Source organism: Tachypleus tridentatus, chromosome 7, assembly GCF_004210375.1.
Source record: "Tachypleus tridentatus isolate NWPU-2018 chromosome 7, ASM421037v1, whole genome shotgun sequence".
In the NCBI taxonomy this organism is placed as follows: Eukaryota; Metazoa; Arthropoda; class Merostomata; order Xiphosura; family Limulidae; genus Tachypleus; species Tachypleus tridentatus.
The window spans coordinates 17043849-17061402 of record NC_134831.1 but is presented as its reverse complement, the minus strand read 5'-3'; the positions used below and the strand labels follow the sequence as shown (position 1 = coordinate 17061402).

The following is a 17554-nucleotide window of genomic DNA, read 5'->3' as shown; positions in this document are numbered from 1 at the left end:
TGATTTTAGCGTTGTAAATCCGTAGATTTACCGCTGTACTAGCGGGGGACATTTAGATATGTAAATGTGAGTATGTGTACTTCACAGTTATGAATGAAAGTAAGTTTGCATGTCTTTAAACATTAACGATATAGTCGGATTTTTTGGCTGCGAATGAATGAACGTTTGGACAAGATTTGCGAGGGAGAGTGGGAGCACCGATAATCCTACTGTATGACTTAAGAAACTGTATCCCTATACCGAATCGCTTTTGACGATCCTGATGGTACTGGCGGTTCATAAAACCAATGCGAAACGCTTTTAATTAACCGCCAGCAAAGAACGTCTTGAATTCCTTTCAATTAACAGTGAGAACATAAATTAGTTAATGTTTCAGTACATTGTCGTGAACGATTTGCAATAGGATGCTGAACAAAAGATAGCCAAAGAATTCTGGATTTTAACTAATTAGTTAAAGCTTAAAAAATGTGAAATGCTTTGGAGTAGCTCAACTTTTATCTCGCTCTGACTATTTTCAACTTTTCATAACTTGAGGCCAAAAACATTGATAATCATTGTTAGTTTTTTGTTGTTGAAGTCCCCTGGTGGGGCAGCTGTAAGTCATCGGAATTTACAATGCTGAAATCAAGGGTTCGGTTCCCCTCGGTGAACACAGCAGATATACCGACGTGGTTTTGCTATAAGTAAACACTAAAACTAAATTTTTTTGTGAATTGTTATCCAACATTACACATCTTTAGTTATTCCGTTATCTCAAATTAAACTACATTATTCTCCAAGCCGTTTTCTATTTAGTTTGTTTTGATTTGGAGTCATTGACAAACTTTAACCGTTCATATGCTATTTATTGTACCTGCAGGAGGATGTATAATTTAAAATTAATATTAAAATTATTAGCTTTTAGCAAGTGATCGGGTTGAAAGAAAGATAATGTTTTCTAAACTTTTAGAAAACTGACAAACTATTCTTTTAACTTTGCACATTCGTTGTTGATTCTGTTTATATGGACAGCACATTGCCGATTGTATAAACAGAAACCCATAATAACACATGCCTTACTTACATTCATATAAAGATAAGATAATCTGAGGCATCGTAAGGTATTCAATCGCTAATAAGTACCACACATTTAAAATATTAACACGACGCAGTTGTTTGGTTGATACAACACACGGTTATAGCATTAATGTGGTGCTATTGACAAGTTGATAACACACAGTTACTTGATCATCAGTTGGCCCGGCATGGCCAGGTGGGTTAAGGCGTTCGACTCATAATCTGAGGGTCGCGGGTTCGAATCCCCGTCGCACCAAACATGCTCGCCCTTTCAGCCATGGGGGCGTTATAATGTGACGGTCAATCTCACTATTCGTTGGTAAAAAAGTAGTTCAAGAATTGGCGATGGGTGGTGATGACTAGCTACCTTTCCTCTACTCTTACACTGCTAAATTAGGGACGGCTAGCACAAATAGCCCTCGCGTAGCTTTGCGCGAAATTTGAAAACAAACAAACAATCATCAGTTAATGCATAGGTCATTACTGTTAAATTGATGTCACGCGTACTTAGAATATTAACAAGATGCTATTGTCAGATTAATGTCACACATATTTAAAGCATCAATAAGATGCTATATAAACTTAACTGGAATAAAAAAACATGTGACCTGTTACATAATGACTCTTAATAATCATCATGAGAATTGCACAACTCCACTGACTATAAATTGGAACAAGTCTTCGCTATTTGAAGGAAGACTGAAAATAAAAAGTATTCCCAACCAATCACAGAAGCTACGTGTTTGTAGCACGACCAATCAATTCTTGAGCCCTTGCTGTTACTTTATCTCTGTATTTACATAATACAACTGCAAGAGTTATGAAAGTGAAAGGCTGAACATACCAATATAAATAACCTAATTCGTACCTAATGGCTGATTGGCGTTTACGACTAACCTATAACCCTGAAAAAACATTTCACAAGTAATAAAGGTTTTATAGTTAACGTCAGTTCCAGTCGCTTAAAACCGACGCGTTGCAAAATGTTTGATGGTTGTTTACTGTATATCGTGAGAATTACTTTAAGTTAACCCTAATTTTAGATTAATAAAATTAACTTTGCAAATAGGAATAGTACCTTAATATGTTAGCGCTAAATTATTTTGGAGTATCGCTTTTATTCATAGTTATTTACATTTAAAAATATTATAAAAAAAAAAGAGTTTTCTCTCAAAGATCCAAATTATCCAGACTACATCCCTTATGTCTTCTAATTTTCCACACCTAATTGCAAAAAACAGAGCATCACGAATGTATCACACAGTGGAATGGCCTGCCCCTGCCATTTGTTGCTAATAGTGTAAGTACATTGTTAACTATAACTTAGCACTACGTATCTGTTGGTGGTAAACTTTTCCCATCATCTGACAGTTTAGCTGTGGTAATACCTGAATATCGCACCATTTTAATCAACTACTAATTCCCGCCAAAAACAACTCCTTGAAAGGCAGCTGATTGGTTGAGCTAAGCGCATGCGTATTTGTCAAGTGTATCTATCGAGCAACGTGTAAACGAACCTGAAGGCAGAGCAGCACTTCACGTCGAGAGAGAGAGGAGAAAGTTGTAGTGTGTTAGCTGAAGGATTTTCGCTGATCAGGACAACTTCTGGATCGGGTACGAACAATAAGCAGTTTGGGAACGTTTGGTTTGTGGCAGTGAAATAAATAGAAATAACGAAAGAGTGTTGGCACTAGTTTTACATTAGTGAGCATCAGTTTGATGTTTAGATAACAAGTGATATGCGAAAGGTTTTACAAGAAACTGTTGCTCTTCGGTCAACGACTGATTAAGTACTTCTTGGGTTCGGGGAAACGAACGAGTTGTCAGCTAACGTTACGTTGTTAGTGATAAAAATTTCAATTAAAACGTAACGATTCTTTCCACACGGACTTAGATGAGAAAATAATATTTTACTCGATGATATAAACCATGGTTAAAGAACACGAGCTTTTTCAAGCGATTAAAGCTGAAGATTTATCGGCGTTATCACGTATTTTGATGAAGTACAAAACATCAAAACATAGTAAGTAATGTTACTTTTAAAAATAAAAGTCATGGTCAAGGCTTAAGGTCCCGTAGTTGTAGACCTGTATTATTATTTATGTATATTTTAATTTTTTGTTGTTGTACTTATATAATTTGAAAGGCATAAGTGTGTAAATCAACTTGAAATTTAGGGTTTATATACAATGTGAAAAATGGAGGGAAAAAAGCGATATATACGCATAACGAAAATTGGCGGAGGAATATTAAGTTTTGCAAACATTTTTAGAACCGTTATCTTCAGTCGTCAGGCTATAATTTTGCTTCTTATTTCTGGTGTTCCTAATATAATCAAATTAAAGTTTTCAAACCCTTCTAACCAAAAAATACCAATAATTTGCGTTGGTACTTGTTTAATTTCAAAATAAAACTATCACTATATCGTTCAAATTAAGCACGTTTCCATAAATACTTTTTTCAACCGCATTTTTAATTTTCAGGATAAGTGTTTATATTCAGTACTCTAAACGTCTAGACGTTCGTCGTTTTCATTTCAAATAAACTTTTTTATAACGAAACAGTATTATAGTTCTGGATGTTGAAGAAAACGTATCACTTATTTTTGAAATTAACAAGTATTATGTGACATTTTAAGGTCAAACGAAAAAGAATTTGTTTATACATCTGATAACGCTTTAAAAAGATGCTTGGCAAATATGTGTTTTTTAGCGTAGGCTATTATTAACAAGGTTAATTACAATTATGGTTGTTCTTTTGCTTATGAGTTATAAAAACTTGTGTTAGACGGTTCTTATAAGCGATATGTTGAATATTGGGATAAAGCCTGAAAGCTGAATAAGTCGGAAAATTTCAGAAAGATATAGAAAAACGTTTATATATTGACTTAACACTGGGGCAACGTTTTCTCGAAGTAGGCTGAATTCTGCTGTCTCGTTTATAATTTCATGTCTACGCGTAAGCAGCGATACGAATTAATACGCTGTACTTTTACCTTTATACTTACCGATTTTGTTTTCTTAAGTCAAATTTCCGTACAACAAAATTAATTCGATATGTACTTTTAGTTAAGTATGTCAAACGCTGGTTCTTTACTATTCTTTTTTTTTAAAGATGCTACCCCTACTCTGTAGCATTTTTTCAATCCTTTCTGTAGCCTATATTACTAATTCTTTGATAAGCTACTGATAAATCAAAACACTGGTAGTAGAAAAACGAAATAAAACTTACTGCTAATTAGACCTATTTGTTAATAACTTAAAATATCGGCAGTTCTAGAGTTTGTTATGACAGTTAGAAATGCAGGTATTTACTTGCCTTTCTTTATGCTATAGATTACGTAGATTACCTGACGTTGAAACCTACGTAGCCTACAGCGATTGATCCTAACGCACTGAGTCTAAGAAATCGATATTTACAGATTATATGTTGTCGACGCACATTTATTTGGTGACATGATGTATAATTCATTCTAAAAATTCATGCTAGCGGACTCGGAATTATCCATGAAAGTACATGTTTTAATCTTATAAATGCGTATTGTGTAAATAGAAAAAAAAAACGTGGAAGCAATCTTTTGCACTATTTGTTTAATTGTATTTTTTGTGTATCAAAAATACAGGCTACATTTATGTGTGTGTGAAATGATTAGTACCGGTGCTGGAAAATTAATATTTAGAGATTGCAGTTTTAGTTCTATATATGTCAGTATTTCCGGGCATGAAATGTAAAGGTTAGGTTTCGTTACAAGTATATCAGTTTGGTTTGAATATTTAAAAAAAAAAAGTTTTAAACAAAAACTAATGTAGTAGTCCCACTGTGATAAAACATTTATGGTTTATAATATTGTGTTTCACTTTGTACTATTAGTATTATACCAATATTTGAAAACCTTTGCTCGAGATTAATGGCTTTTCATTTAAGTAAATGTGTAGAAAGTCAGGTTTTGTTCCTTATGGTTACTCGTGAGTTTATGCCCAAAACATGTATTATTCGCAGATGGTTTTAGCACTTATGAAACCTAAAGGGTATTTGTAATTTAATTCTCTTCGATTAGAAAGAATGAGAAGTTAAGGTTTTCAGTTAATCTTGGTAAGAATATGTACTATGAATTGAAAGTTTGAATAGGTTTCCATATTTTTGTTTTCGTGTCACGATATTTTAGTATTAAAATGATTAATTTTAATAAAAGAATAGAATGATTGAGTGATCTTGTGTTTTTTCTTGCTTTTGTTTTGTTTGCTTTAGGCTTTTGAAAAAACAGTGACGTGTTAACACTAATTTGACATGTTGGCCTATCATAGTTAGGTTTAATCAACAACTGTCAACATCAGATTGTTGAATGATTTTGTTGTTACTTAGTTTTGTCTCTGATTCAGATCTCTGATAAAATCTTTAAATTTATCATGTCTTATGATTTGGATGTAGAAGTTAATTATATGTCGGTATGTATCAAATTTAAGATATTTGCTAACAAGATTGATACACAATATTTTTGTGTAATAACTTATAAATAAACGATTTAGATATAAAAAGTGTTACAAACTTACAAACAATATTGAGTCTTCTATCTGGTCTGGAGCTGAATATTTTATCGACAGTTTACGTTGAGAGAACTAATTTCAAGTTTATCAGTACAGTTCACTTAACGGGTAAACTATTTCTCACTCCTTACTCCTCGCTTCTTCACAGACGAATTTACGTGATGTCCTTGTAGAAATACTAACTTCATAGTTAATTCACTGAAATTAAACGGTTTGTATTGGTTGAAATGTATAAACGTTCCCGTCAAGTATCTGTTCTTTCCGATTAATAAGCGTTAATCACAATTATTACTCAAAGTTTGGAAAAATCTATCAATGAAGTATATAAACCTTGATTTTATTTATTGGATGATCTGTAACTCTTTTTTTAAACTAATTTTTGTATAGTTATTTAAGAAGCACTCCGAAAAAAAAGACAATTTTAATGAAAATGCCATGTTTTGCTTATGTTATTCATGCTACTACGATTTTACGAAGTGTTTGTGATAAGACGTACAAGTAAAATGAAAAATTTCCCACTAAATCCAACGATTATAAAAGTATGGAAAAATATTATTAATATTATAAAGATATTCAGAATTTTTTTTTATCTTGTGTATAAACGTACACCAGTGGTGTTTAGGATTTATCTCGTGTATAAGCGTGTGTCAACGGCGTTTAGGATGTTGATAGGTATTATTTTCCTATAATAAAGCACAGTCGACTTACTCCATTGTTTAGTGGCCGTCATATTGATTTTGAAAAATGCAGTTACACAACTGGTTTAAGAAACAACGGTTGTTTGGAAGTGTTGTCTTTGCAGACTGTCCCTGAGAGGACCGAAATGATGGTGTCACAGAGTACGAGGTCAGGACTGTATAAGGAATGGTAAAAGACCGTGCGTCTTGTCTGCAGTGTCTCACAACTAGCGACATGGAGCCTAATGTTATAATGATGTAGGAGATCAAATTCCGCTTTAAAGCCAACGCAAGTTGTTCAAAATTGCTGCCACTTGCAAGTACTATTTTATAATTGCATTGAGCTCCACCTAGCGTGAAAAACATAGGTTATATTGTCTCTAGCTTTTGGTGGATATGTTGACCTATTTACCAGTCCATCCGTTGTTAACAGTTTTTCATATCTTGCTTGTCAGAAATATTTTATCTTTTCTCAACACCACGAGCAGATTTGTAACAAATGGATTCAGTTCAGGAAACTTGTATTTCAAAACTTTTCAAATAAATAATAGATAATTCGACACCGAAGAACTTTGTTGGGTGTAGAAATTGTTTAGCTTCAAAAATTAGTAATTTGAAAATTTTGCAGTATGGTAATTGTACGATATATGGAGTGTTTAATTGAATTTGGTGAAGGTGAGTGGATGGGTGGTGTATTGTTTAATAGTTCTTTTGCAAATTATTATTTAAGGTTTTCGTTACTAATTTCTTTTTTTTTGTTTTACACTGTGGTGTTTTTTAATTGCGCGCAAAGATATTCAAGGGCTATCTGCGCTAGCCGTCCCTAATTTAGCAGTGTAAGACTAGAGGGAAGGCACCGAGTCATCATCATCCACCGTCAGCTCTAGGGCAACTCTTTTACCAATGAATAGTAGGATAGACCGTCACATTATAACGTCCTCACATCTGAAAGGGCGAGCATGTGTGGTGTGACGGGGATTCGAATCCGCAACCCTCAGATTACGAGTCGAGTGTCTTACCCACCTGGCCATGCCAGGCCTACTGACTATGATTAAAATTTAATATGGACAGTGATTTTTGACATGTAATATTTAGAACACATATACCCGCGTACGCACGTGTAGTAAAGAAAACTGCCTGAAAACTATTATGATATTAATTACATTATGTGTAAATAGGTGATCATAATCAGTACCATAAAACAAGATGAATTTAATATAAATTAAACCTTAATTATTATTATATTTTAATTACAATGTCATTTTTCAGTCGTAATCTTTGTCATAACGGAAATGCTTTGTGGTGGTAGCGCCCAAAAGGGTTGTGGACGTCCCATCTATCAGACAAAATCCAAACGCTGAGGAGAAACTACTTAGCGGTCGTAAAAAATGAAAAGGTAGTGCTGAGTTGAATGCTTACATCGACAATGTCTAAAATCCTACTACCTTTCACTGTCAATTTCTATTATGATTTTAAGGTTACGACTGGAAAAATAATTGAATTTTGAAATATAAAATAATTTAAAGCCTTAATAAATTATATATATGTTTGCGTGTGCGCGCGTATAGTGACGCCAAAAGCACTCCTTTTAGTTTTTTTTTTCTATGAGTGAAAGTTCATTGATGTTACTTTTGCGAAATGAAAGTCTTTAAAGTTATTGTTTCGTTGCATTACGCCTTTTGTCTTGTTGGCGGAACATGCAAAGGTAATCTGTTATGTCTTAATACTTTGTGTCTGTTATGGTTCAGTGACAACCTTGTGGAATATTAGAACATCATTATACATTAATAGAAATAAATATGGAAGCGCCCAAGTGAAACACATTAGAAGAGTCACAAACAGAGAACTGACAATTATAATGGCGAGTTTATTAACGTTGCAAAACGTTATCACAGAAGGGAAACGGAATTAATTGTACAGCATATTAGTGTTTTGTGTGTGATCCCTTTGGATTACATAGGGTAATACACCATTTTTGATAGTGTTATACTTTACCATTGTACTATTGTTGATACTGTTGGAAATATGTCATTCCTCCCCATCATTTATTCATTGTATCTTGTCGCCTTTTGATCTTAGTTTTTAGGCGAGTCCATATAGCCTAAATGATGTTCATAGATGGACTTTTTGCAAGCCATGCGAAATTTTATAAGCGTTTCATCAGTCAGTTTTTCACCAAAATATTGTTTCAGTGCATTTGTTCTGTGTATACTTGTGAGCATCGTCTTCCTGTGTTTATGAAGAATGGCATGATGGATCAGAATTTGTTTGTACTTATTAGTAGTCATCAGTTTTGTTAGATCACCGATTCTGTTGACTAAAATTCAGCCATGAACTTGTACGTATTTTCCAACATGCTTCAATGTACATGTTATACATTGAGTCTGTTACTGCCCTCTTTCTCCAGATAATTTGAACTTAGATTCATCTATTAAAACACACATTTCTAACACTGCTTATTACATTGTTTTTGGCGGACATCTCTTACCATTTTAGTTGTCTCGGCAGCACTTTGGAGCATTTATACGTTCATTGAAACCACTTTATACTAATGTGTACCTTACTGTTATTGAAGTAAGATTTACACCTGTTTTTACAGCAAGTTTGTTGATAAGATCTGTACTCGATCGTCGCTCGCTTCGTAAAAAAACATACCCTGAGATACTTAACACACTTATGTTAATTAAAAGTGCCAGTTTCACGCACGTTCTTTATGGTTTCTATGTAGCTTCTATTGAAACAGTGTATCTCTGACCAACCGATACTTTAATTTCTAGATGTTTTACATGTGGGAATTCAATACTGTAAGCCACGATTTGAACACTGCTATGGTTGGATATAGTATGACTGACAACCTCTTTTGTAGACGTGGTACTTTCTGATTGGTCAATGACAAAAAACATAGTGTAAACACGTTACTGTTTTCTGGTGAAGTTAATTAAGTGAAATGAAATTCTTGTATTATTTGTCTTTTATCTCTCAATTATTTATCACTTCCGTACTTTGTAATAATATCGTTATTACTCATTCAATGTTGCTGGTGTGTTTTCACCCATCTTTCAATTCTTGCCATATGATTGGTACTTTTATCATACAGTTTCTTGTGGGTGTGTTATGCTTTAGTGACAACCTCGAGAAATATTGGAACATCAATATACAATAATAGAAATAAATATGGATGCGTGAAGGTGGATTTATTAATGTTGCAAAACATTATCGCACTTTATTATATTACTGATTTAGTTTTGCTGGTATTTTAGGCTATCATTAGGCTTTTATCATTTTATTGGAATATTTTTTATCATCCAGTTGGTTGAGGTTTAATATTGTTTGACTGAACATAAGTACTACGTTTTGGCCTGTAATATTTCCTATTTAAAGATTGTTTAAAATATTGTGTTTTATTAATTTTCAGGTGCTAGCGTTAAAAGTTCTGTAATTATCAGTTTTAACATAAAATTTGTGAAAAGATGACGATTGTTACTCGAGGGATGGATGATGATATAAAAATGTATAAAAAAAAAGACTGAAATAATCTCTTTTTGATTTCATCATTCGAGTTGTTTCACAAAATGTTGTTTGTATTTTCTAATTGTATGATTGTCACGTGTTTATGTAATGTTAAACCAAATCTTAGTTAAAATATTGGACTTGGCGTGGTCCAGAGTTTAGATTATCTGGACTGTGAATCCAAATGTTTCGGGTTCGAATCCCGTTGCTCTCCGAATTTTGGGGGTTGTGTGTTACATAACAGAGTAACGGCCAAATCCAAGTACTTATTTAGACAAGATGATCTGTTTTAAAGTCAAAGTAAGTATTCCTCCTGGTCTGTCAGTTCACAACGATAGATGGATGCACATAAACAATCTTATGTTGCTCTGCGTGAAAATTCTAAGTAAACAAATTATTAAATATTGGAAAAGGGAGACTAATAAAGGACCCCCCCACCACAAATTGTGGCGGTGCCTATCCAGTTACATCTCCCCATCATACATATGTTTTCAAACCAAACCTAATTATAATGGTTTTTTAACATCTGTTCAGTAACCTTGAGAACTTGCCACTGTCTCAAGATTATACATTATGTGTCAGTATCCGTTACTCCGTGATAGCTGGCTCGTTTACCGTAGCTTTTTGTATGGTAACTGGAAAATATCTGATTCACATCAGCTATATTCTTATAGCATTTTTGTCCTAAAAAGGAGATATGAAGCCCATAAAACAGGGCAATTTCCAATATTTTATAGATTTTTGGTTTGCATCGTTCAGACTTGAGTGGCTCGTGTGCTGCAATTTTTTTAATGACAACTGGAAACTATGAGAATTTTTGTCTGAGGACGATGATAAAAGAAACCCAAGGAAACGGGGCACATTTTTATCCTTTTATAGACTTATGGCTCCATCACATACAGCTGGTTGGCTCAATTACCATAATTTTTGTATCGTAACTGGAAATTGTATGACCATGTATATCTGGCATTTTTTGTTTGAGGATTTTTGTCTGAGTAGGGGGCTAAAAAGACCCTGAATTAGAGCACATTTTCACACTTCTGAAGACATTTGGCTTTGAACTTAAAGGCGTAAGTAGTTAACTCTATTGCTTTCCGTGAAACAGGGGGGTGGTCATTAAGGACTTGATAACAAAGAAGAAAGAGAAACATTATTAACATTTGTTTACAGTTGTTGCTTCCTTAAAGGGTAAGCTCAACTACTATGAGTAAAGGGAAGAAATAATGTGTAAAAATATGTCAATCAAGTTATATTTGTAATATCTGGTGTTTCGTGAGATACCAGAGCACATCAGGCTGGCTGGAATACATCTGACACTAGTGATGGAGGTACTATTTATATAACTAAACCGCTAAAACAAAACAAATTATGGTGTGAATTAACTTAAGTTTGCGAAGTGAAATTTTCACCAGTTTCAGTTAAATCGTTTATATATAGGAAATATGGGACGAATGAATAACACATTATATTCTATTGACATCAGCACTAAATGTTTATTTATATAGTACGTCCATAATTCCAAGTGTAACAGTGGGACGAAATACATATTAAGATTCAAATTAACCACTAGTTGTTATAACAAATAATTTAGAAAAAATGTGTTTACAAAAAGTTTCATAAAAGCAGATGCGGTTTATATTAACAATGCATCGATAATTCTATAGTCAACAACCAACCACACTGTAGTGCAGTACGATGCTTCACGCATGCGTTGTGATACTTTTTTTTTTTTTTGAATCGATGTTTGATATACGGTTGTTCGGTCTTTGTTGTATTACAGTACGATATTTTTATCGCTTTTTGCCCTCAGCTTAAAGTAAAATGTTCATATGTTGAAACGTTCAGAAGTGTCTATGAACAGGGGCTTATTTAACTTACGAATAGTTGATCATATTTCACCTATAACAACAACGATATTTTAGTTTCTATTATGTAAACCGTCACTAGTGAATACGAAACGATTTTATTTTACATATAGGTTGGTATAGTGTACTAGTAATTTCGTAGTGTAGCCATATAAATTTCAAAACATGGAAATTAATTTATTTATTTGTTTTATTGGTTATAGTACTCGCTTTACAGATTCTTGAGTGGAATTTGGTTTTGTGTTTTGTCTTTCAGTGTGGAATAATACATTTATTATGATTAATTGCTTTTTATGTCGGTTGCGTAAAATCTTATAATGCCTAATCGAAAATATGGAGTTTGTTCTATTTCAACAGTTACTGTTTCAATAATACGTAATTTTAGTTGGAAATTGTTCAAGATGAAGTCTAGTATCTACCAGACTGTTGAATGTGCTGCTATGGAGGCTACAACCTCTCTTGCATATACTTTCATTTCTCATCTAAGGTTGGCGAGAGCTCACGTGTTTTTTTTTTGGTAAAAACTGTGATTATAATTCATTTAAACTTTGCTCTTTCATTTTGGAACGTGGTCTGTTTTATAAGTGAAACCTGGCCCTTCCATTTCCGAATGTGATCTAGTTTATAAGCTACAAAGTAAAATGTGTAAAAAATAACTCGCTTTCTATTCATTTTAGAGATTGAAGTATTTAGAATTTCGGTTTGCAGGATATTTTATCTTAGTATCAGGTAAACCGCAAAGTAACAGTATTTATAGGTTCGCTGTTAACTTTTAACTCTTACGTCTCTACTGCTGTAAAATAGTGGTCCAGTAATTAGCGTAGTGAATTGTGGAGCTGAGGTTGCATGCTTCGCGTCCCCTTACTGTGTTGTCAAAAGAAAAGAAAATTATCCGCTTCACACTTTGAGCCCGTGGGTGCTACTGAATACCAGTATTCAGTTTGATATGAATAGCCCAAGAGGAGTCGATAATGTGTAGTGTTTACTGTCTATATTCCTTTATCAAAATTGAGGACATTTCTCGGCGGACTGCGCGAAATCCAACAAAACAAATCACTTCAGATTTTGCATTTTGTTATCATTTTTTCTAGTTTACAAACTAAATTCATTTTGTATACTTTTAAATTTATGTATGTATATTTATATTTTAAAAATGAGTAATATCCGTTGCAAAAACTGCTGATGTCGGTGACAGTGGTGAGAGCAACACATTGAGAGAATAGAGGTGTTATGTTTCACTTGAGTTCGATGCTCTTGTTTGTGTTTATTTAACGTTACACGTACTTTCTCACAGCCTTAAATTTCTCTCTTGACAAAGAAAAGCGCATTTTTTTAAGTATGCTGCAGTAAACAGTATCTGCTGTTATATTTACGATCTGCCGGGTTCTCGGGGATATAGGAAGGTTAGTATTATTGTTTGTAATTAGGCATAAATCTACACAAAGGGCTATCTGTGCTCTACTCACCACAGTTATCGAAGCCTGGTTTCTAGCGACACAAGTTCACAGGATATAGGAAAGATAAAACAAAGTTAAATGTTTATATAATCACCTTCAGTCTAATGAGTAACAATAAATTATAGATCGAAAAACGTGTTAAATTGTTGTCTTGGTGTCTGCTTGTTTTTCGTTTTTTTTTTTTTTTGTTTCTAGATTAAAGACGACGTTTTAGGCTTTGTGATGATTCCTTAGTAGGTATGGAAACGTCATCACGAAGCTAAACAGAAGGGGAAAATAGTCCAGTCTGAAGGAAGCTCTTGCGTTTATCAATACGCTACGTAAAGCTTTCTTTAAAAAGTTGGTAAAAGAACATCGAATCAATTGAATTAAAACTTGACCTTATAACTTATCTTGTATCTTGTAACTTGTAACTTACCTCCATTTTTTTTGTATTTGATGTGTAGAAGTTGTTTTTATGGTTCAACTTATTCTTAACCCTTTGGGGGCGGGGACCCGGCATGGCCAGGTGGGTTAAGGCGTTCGACTCGTAATCCGAGAGTCGCATGTTCGAATCCCCATCACACCAAACATGCTCATCCTTTCAGCTGTGGGGACGTTATAACGTTACCATCATTCCCATTATTTGTTGGTAAAAGAGTAGCCCAAGAGTTGGCGGTGGGTGGTGATGACTAGTTGACATTCCTCTAGCGTTACGTTGCTAAATTAGGGTCGGCTAGCGCAGATAATCCTCGTGTATCTTTTGCGCGAAATTCAAACCAAACCCTTTGGGGTAGTTTATTTCTCAAAATGTTGCGTTGTTTTAATTTGTGCATAATTGTGCAGTGTATTTAACCCTTTATGAAACGTAAAATGAAAATTTGACTTATTTTAGTTGGTAACAGGTAAATATGCGCATTACTACCGCATAAATCAGTGCTTTGTTTGTGGTCAAATTATAGAAGAATAACTTCCACTCAAAAATTGTGTTGAATTTGTATGCTAAAGAAATGGCTATAGGTACTTCAGAATATTGGTGTCTATAAATTATCTGATCAATTTTGAAAGTTAATAACTTCAAAAAATGTCATAGGCAGAACACTGGTTTTATTTAACCTGACGAACAGCGTACTTTTTTCTTATCTTAGTATATTTCCACACGTGCACCGGTTGTTGGTCAAATAATGTAAATTTCCATATAGCATTTCAACACCTACAAAAATCAATCGCATTCCTTATTTTATCGAATATTCTGTGACGGAGACCAATGATATCGCGCACAGGTGTGGAATGTTTGTGATCTTTCACTCCACCCCCATGAAAAAAAAATCGTGGATTATGTCAGGGTGCTCAACTATTGAATCTGATGAATCCTGTTTAGATTAGCTATTATCAGACTTGGGATTCTATAACTGATGCTGAATATGTCATCAGGAAGCTTCTAAATTCAGGTTCTACTAAGAGGTTTTTAACACTCCTACGAAAAGTGGGGCCTAATAGGCCCCAGAGCAACTTGAAAGGTTATTAATATTAGGCTAATAATTTTGTATTTAAATGAAATTGCCATTTAAATCCATTAATGAATGAACTAACGAGATTCCCACTGTCCCTATCTACTATCTAGCGAAACCACAGCCAGGGGAACGGGCTTGGAGAAATCAGGACTAGAAACGTCTTTTCGTAGGAGTGTTAAATATTGGCGCATACTCACTCGAAGGCTTTATGAGAGAGAGACAACTCTAATTTTAAATCTATGGATTATAGGGAAAGAAAGAAAGCTAGTGGACACCTACTGCCAGTTGTTTTTGCTATATTAATGGAATAGCGTTTCGGAATGTAGATACTAAATTCACTTGTTAACGTCTCGTACAGAAAAAAAAATCGCACCTCGCGCTATGGGGCCATAGATGTAATAAGGACGGTCTAGGCCCATTGTTCAATAAGAGTAACCTTCTAATTTCTATTACAGTTGTACGCGAACCGTGAACCTTCGGATTTACAATCTGACTCGGAAAGGTGTAGGCCACGCCTGGCTCAGGTGAAATAAAGTAAGTTTAGTATGAAGATTACGATAGTCAACAAGCCAAACATGATGGTCATGTGACTATCTTACCAATTATCACGATATTGTAAGTTTCACTTGCGACTCTAGACGTAGGTGGATAAGGCAACTGCATAATGGCCCAGGGATAGTAATTACTTCTACCACCAGGTGATGTAAATATTGTTAACGTTTATGAATCGGCTGTTTTCTCATAGCACGACTTATAGTATTGTTAGAACGATGATTTATTACTAACCCTTTTTTATTATTGTAAGAATGGTTGTTATAAAATATGTTAATAACTTATTGATAATATCTATATTCGATATTTTATAATTCTTGTCATGTGTGTACGTGAACTTGAAATGAAAAAAATTAAGTGGACCTAATTAAATCAGAAAACAATCGCGAGTAGAGATGAAACATTCTAAGATGGCGCTTGATTGTACACTAACCTGTGTGGATTTTCTGTTTAATGTCTTTCAGAAAAACTTTTCAAATTCCAAAGAAGAATATGTAATACGTTAATGACTGTTATTTTATACCTTCTTGAAATATGGATATAGAATTATTTACAACCATATTAAATTTAAGAGGTATATTTCCATATGAAAAATTAATCGTTGTTATTTGTATTCGTTCAGGTCACAGGAGGCTTGGAGCTTTCATTATGGACGTGTGTAAAACATTAAAAGTTTCAATATATCCAGTAATCTGAAACTTGTGAACTTCCTGTACACCGAGAGCTTTAGTGTTTTGTACATAAGTATTGGTTGTTTGCTGACAAGTAACTACAGTCTTTAGCTATTCTTCTCTAGGATTGGTCCTTCACAAGTCCTCTGTGTGATTATATTCACGGGAACTGAGTACATTGTCCAATCTGTCAGCTGAAAGTACTGCTACTGTTGTTCAGCAGGCTCGATTGTTTTCGAACTGAAATTCGGCTGCAATCATAGCAGTCCATTTTCTTCATAGAAAACTATCAAAAAGAGAGACTATGTGAATGTATCAGGAACACGTCGCCATTTATTGTTCATAGGGAACGGGATTGCATTTTAATATTTTATATGCAGAATATTTAATTATATATGTTTGAGATTCTATCTCTTTAGAAATAAGATTGGTTATACTTTTAAGTATTTCATATGCTTTGGTACTGTCTTGGAGGAGAACTGGATTCGTGTTTTAAAACCAGTTATACGAGAACTAACATCCACGGAAGTTTCACACTCGGAAACTACTATGACATGCATACCGTGCAGGAATATAACCTAAACGCATTACTTTTCTTCGCAGTTAAATAACATGTATCTTCTCATTGTTAAATTTTAATCTGCAAATTTTGCTTTAAAATATTTGCTGTTTGAGAACGTTCGTCTTAAAGACGGACATTAATTTTCACATGCTTGTAAAACTTGTTTTTGCGAAACAAAACCAGAATATATCTCGAGTTTCTTTTCAATACAGGAAGAAACGATAAGAAATAAAAACTAAAGCCAACGAACAGTATAGTATTTTCAGTGCATTGACCCTTTTTTAATGCACCTGGTGTAACTTAATCGAACTACAACGAAGCATTTGTCCGATATTCAATATGCAAATAAGTTATTATAAGTTTAATCTTTATAAGATTATTTATTCAACGACTTACATTTAGAAAACGTGTGATTTAATTTGAAATCGTAGTGTTAACTGTAGGGGTTGCTTGTACGTTGAAAGCATTTTTAATTCTATGATATTTCAATACGTTGCAATTTATTTTTGTATAGTATAGTTTGCCAATTTGAGGTAATGTTTATATTATTTTATGACTGCTTAATTATAAATTGCAAGTTTAAGCGATAACTGTGCCCATATATTTGTAGTGTGTAACGCACATGATGAAATAAGCGCCAATGTCTTCTCCACGTTTAAAGTGTGAACGTTTGAGGTATGTTGTAGTAATTGATATCGTTTTGTGTAAACTGTAAACCTGTGAACGCGGCGATACTGATTTAGTTTCAGATTGAATATTATAGAACGTGGATGTACGATATTTTTATCATAGGGGACGCTCGGTATGCGTTAGGTTGACAATGCTTCGCCAGCTTTTGAGTTTTGAAACTATAACACCGCAAATTTTCCGAGCTAAGTGTTCAGAAGATAATAATATTAGAAATATAATAAAACTAAGTAAACAAAATGTTTATTAAATTCAAGACAGGCTGAATATCTTGATGAATAAAATGTAATAACATTTCGGGACCACAAGGACCTCTCGGTCCATCTAGACCGTCCCATACACTAAACCAAACTATGTATTAAAGACAGCAATAAAACAAACTCGAAGCTATACTTTATCAAATATTGATGAAACCTTCTCCTAAACTCACTTAACTTGCCACCTGGTGGCTCAGCGGTACGTTTGAGGCTTACAGATGTA

General features: G+C 33.9%; 1 protein-coding gene across 2 annotated transcripts in view; it reads left to right on the top strand.

The window, feature by feature from the left end:
• Window positions 1–2351: 2351 nt before the first annotated feature.
• LOC143255207 (caskin-2-like) overlaps window positions 2352–17554 on the top strand; it is a 277737-nt gene continuing 262534 nt past the window's right edge. Inside the window, exon 1 of one of the 2 annotated variants that reach the window (XM_076510498.1) lies at window positions 2352–3079. In XM_076510498.1, the coding sequence (XP_076366613.1) occupies window positions 2986–3079 (94 nt within the window). In that variant the 5' untranslated portion in view covers window positions 2352–2985. The remainder of the gene's footprint in view (window positions 3080–17554) is intronic. The other variant, XM_076510500.1, reaches the window with a different exon arrangement.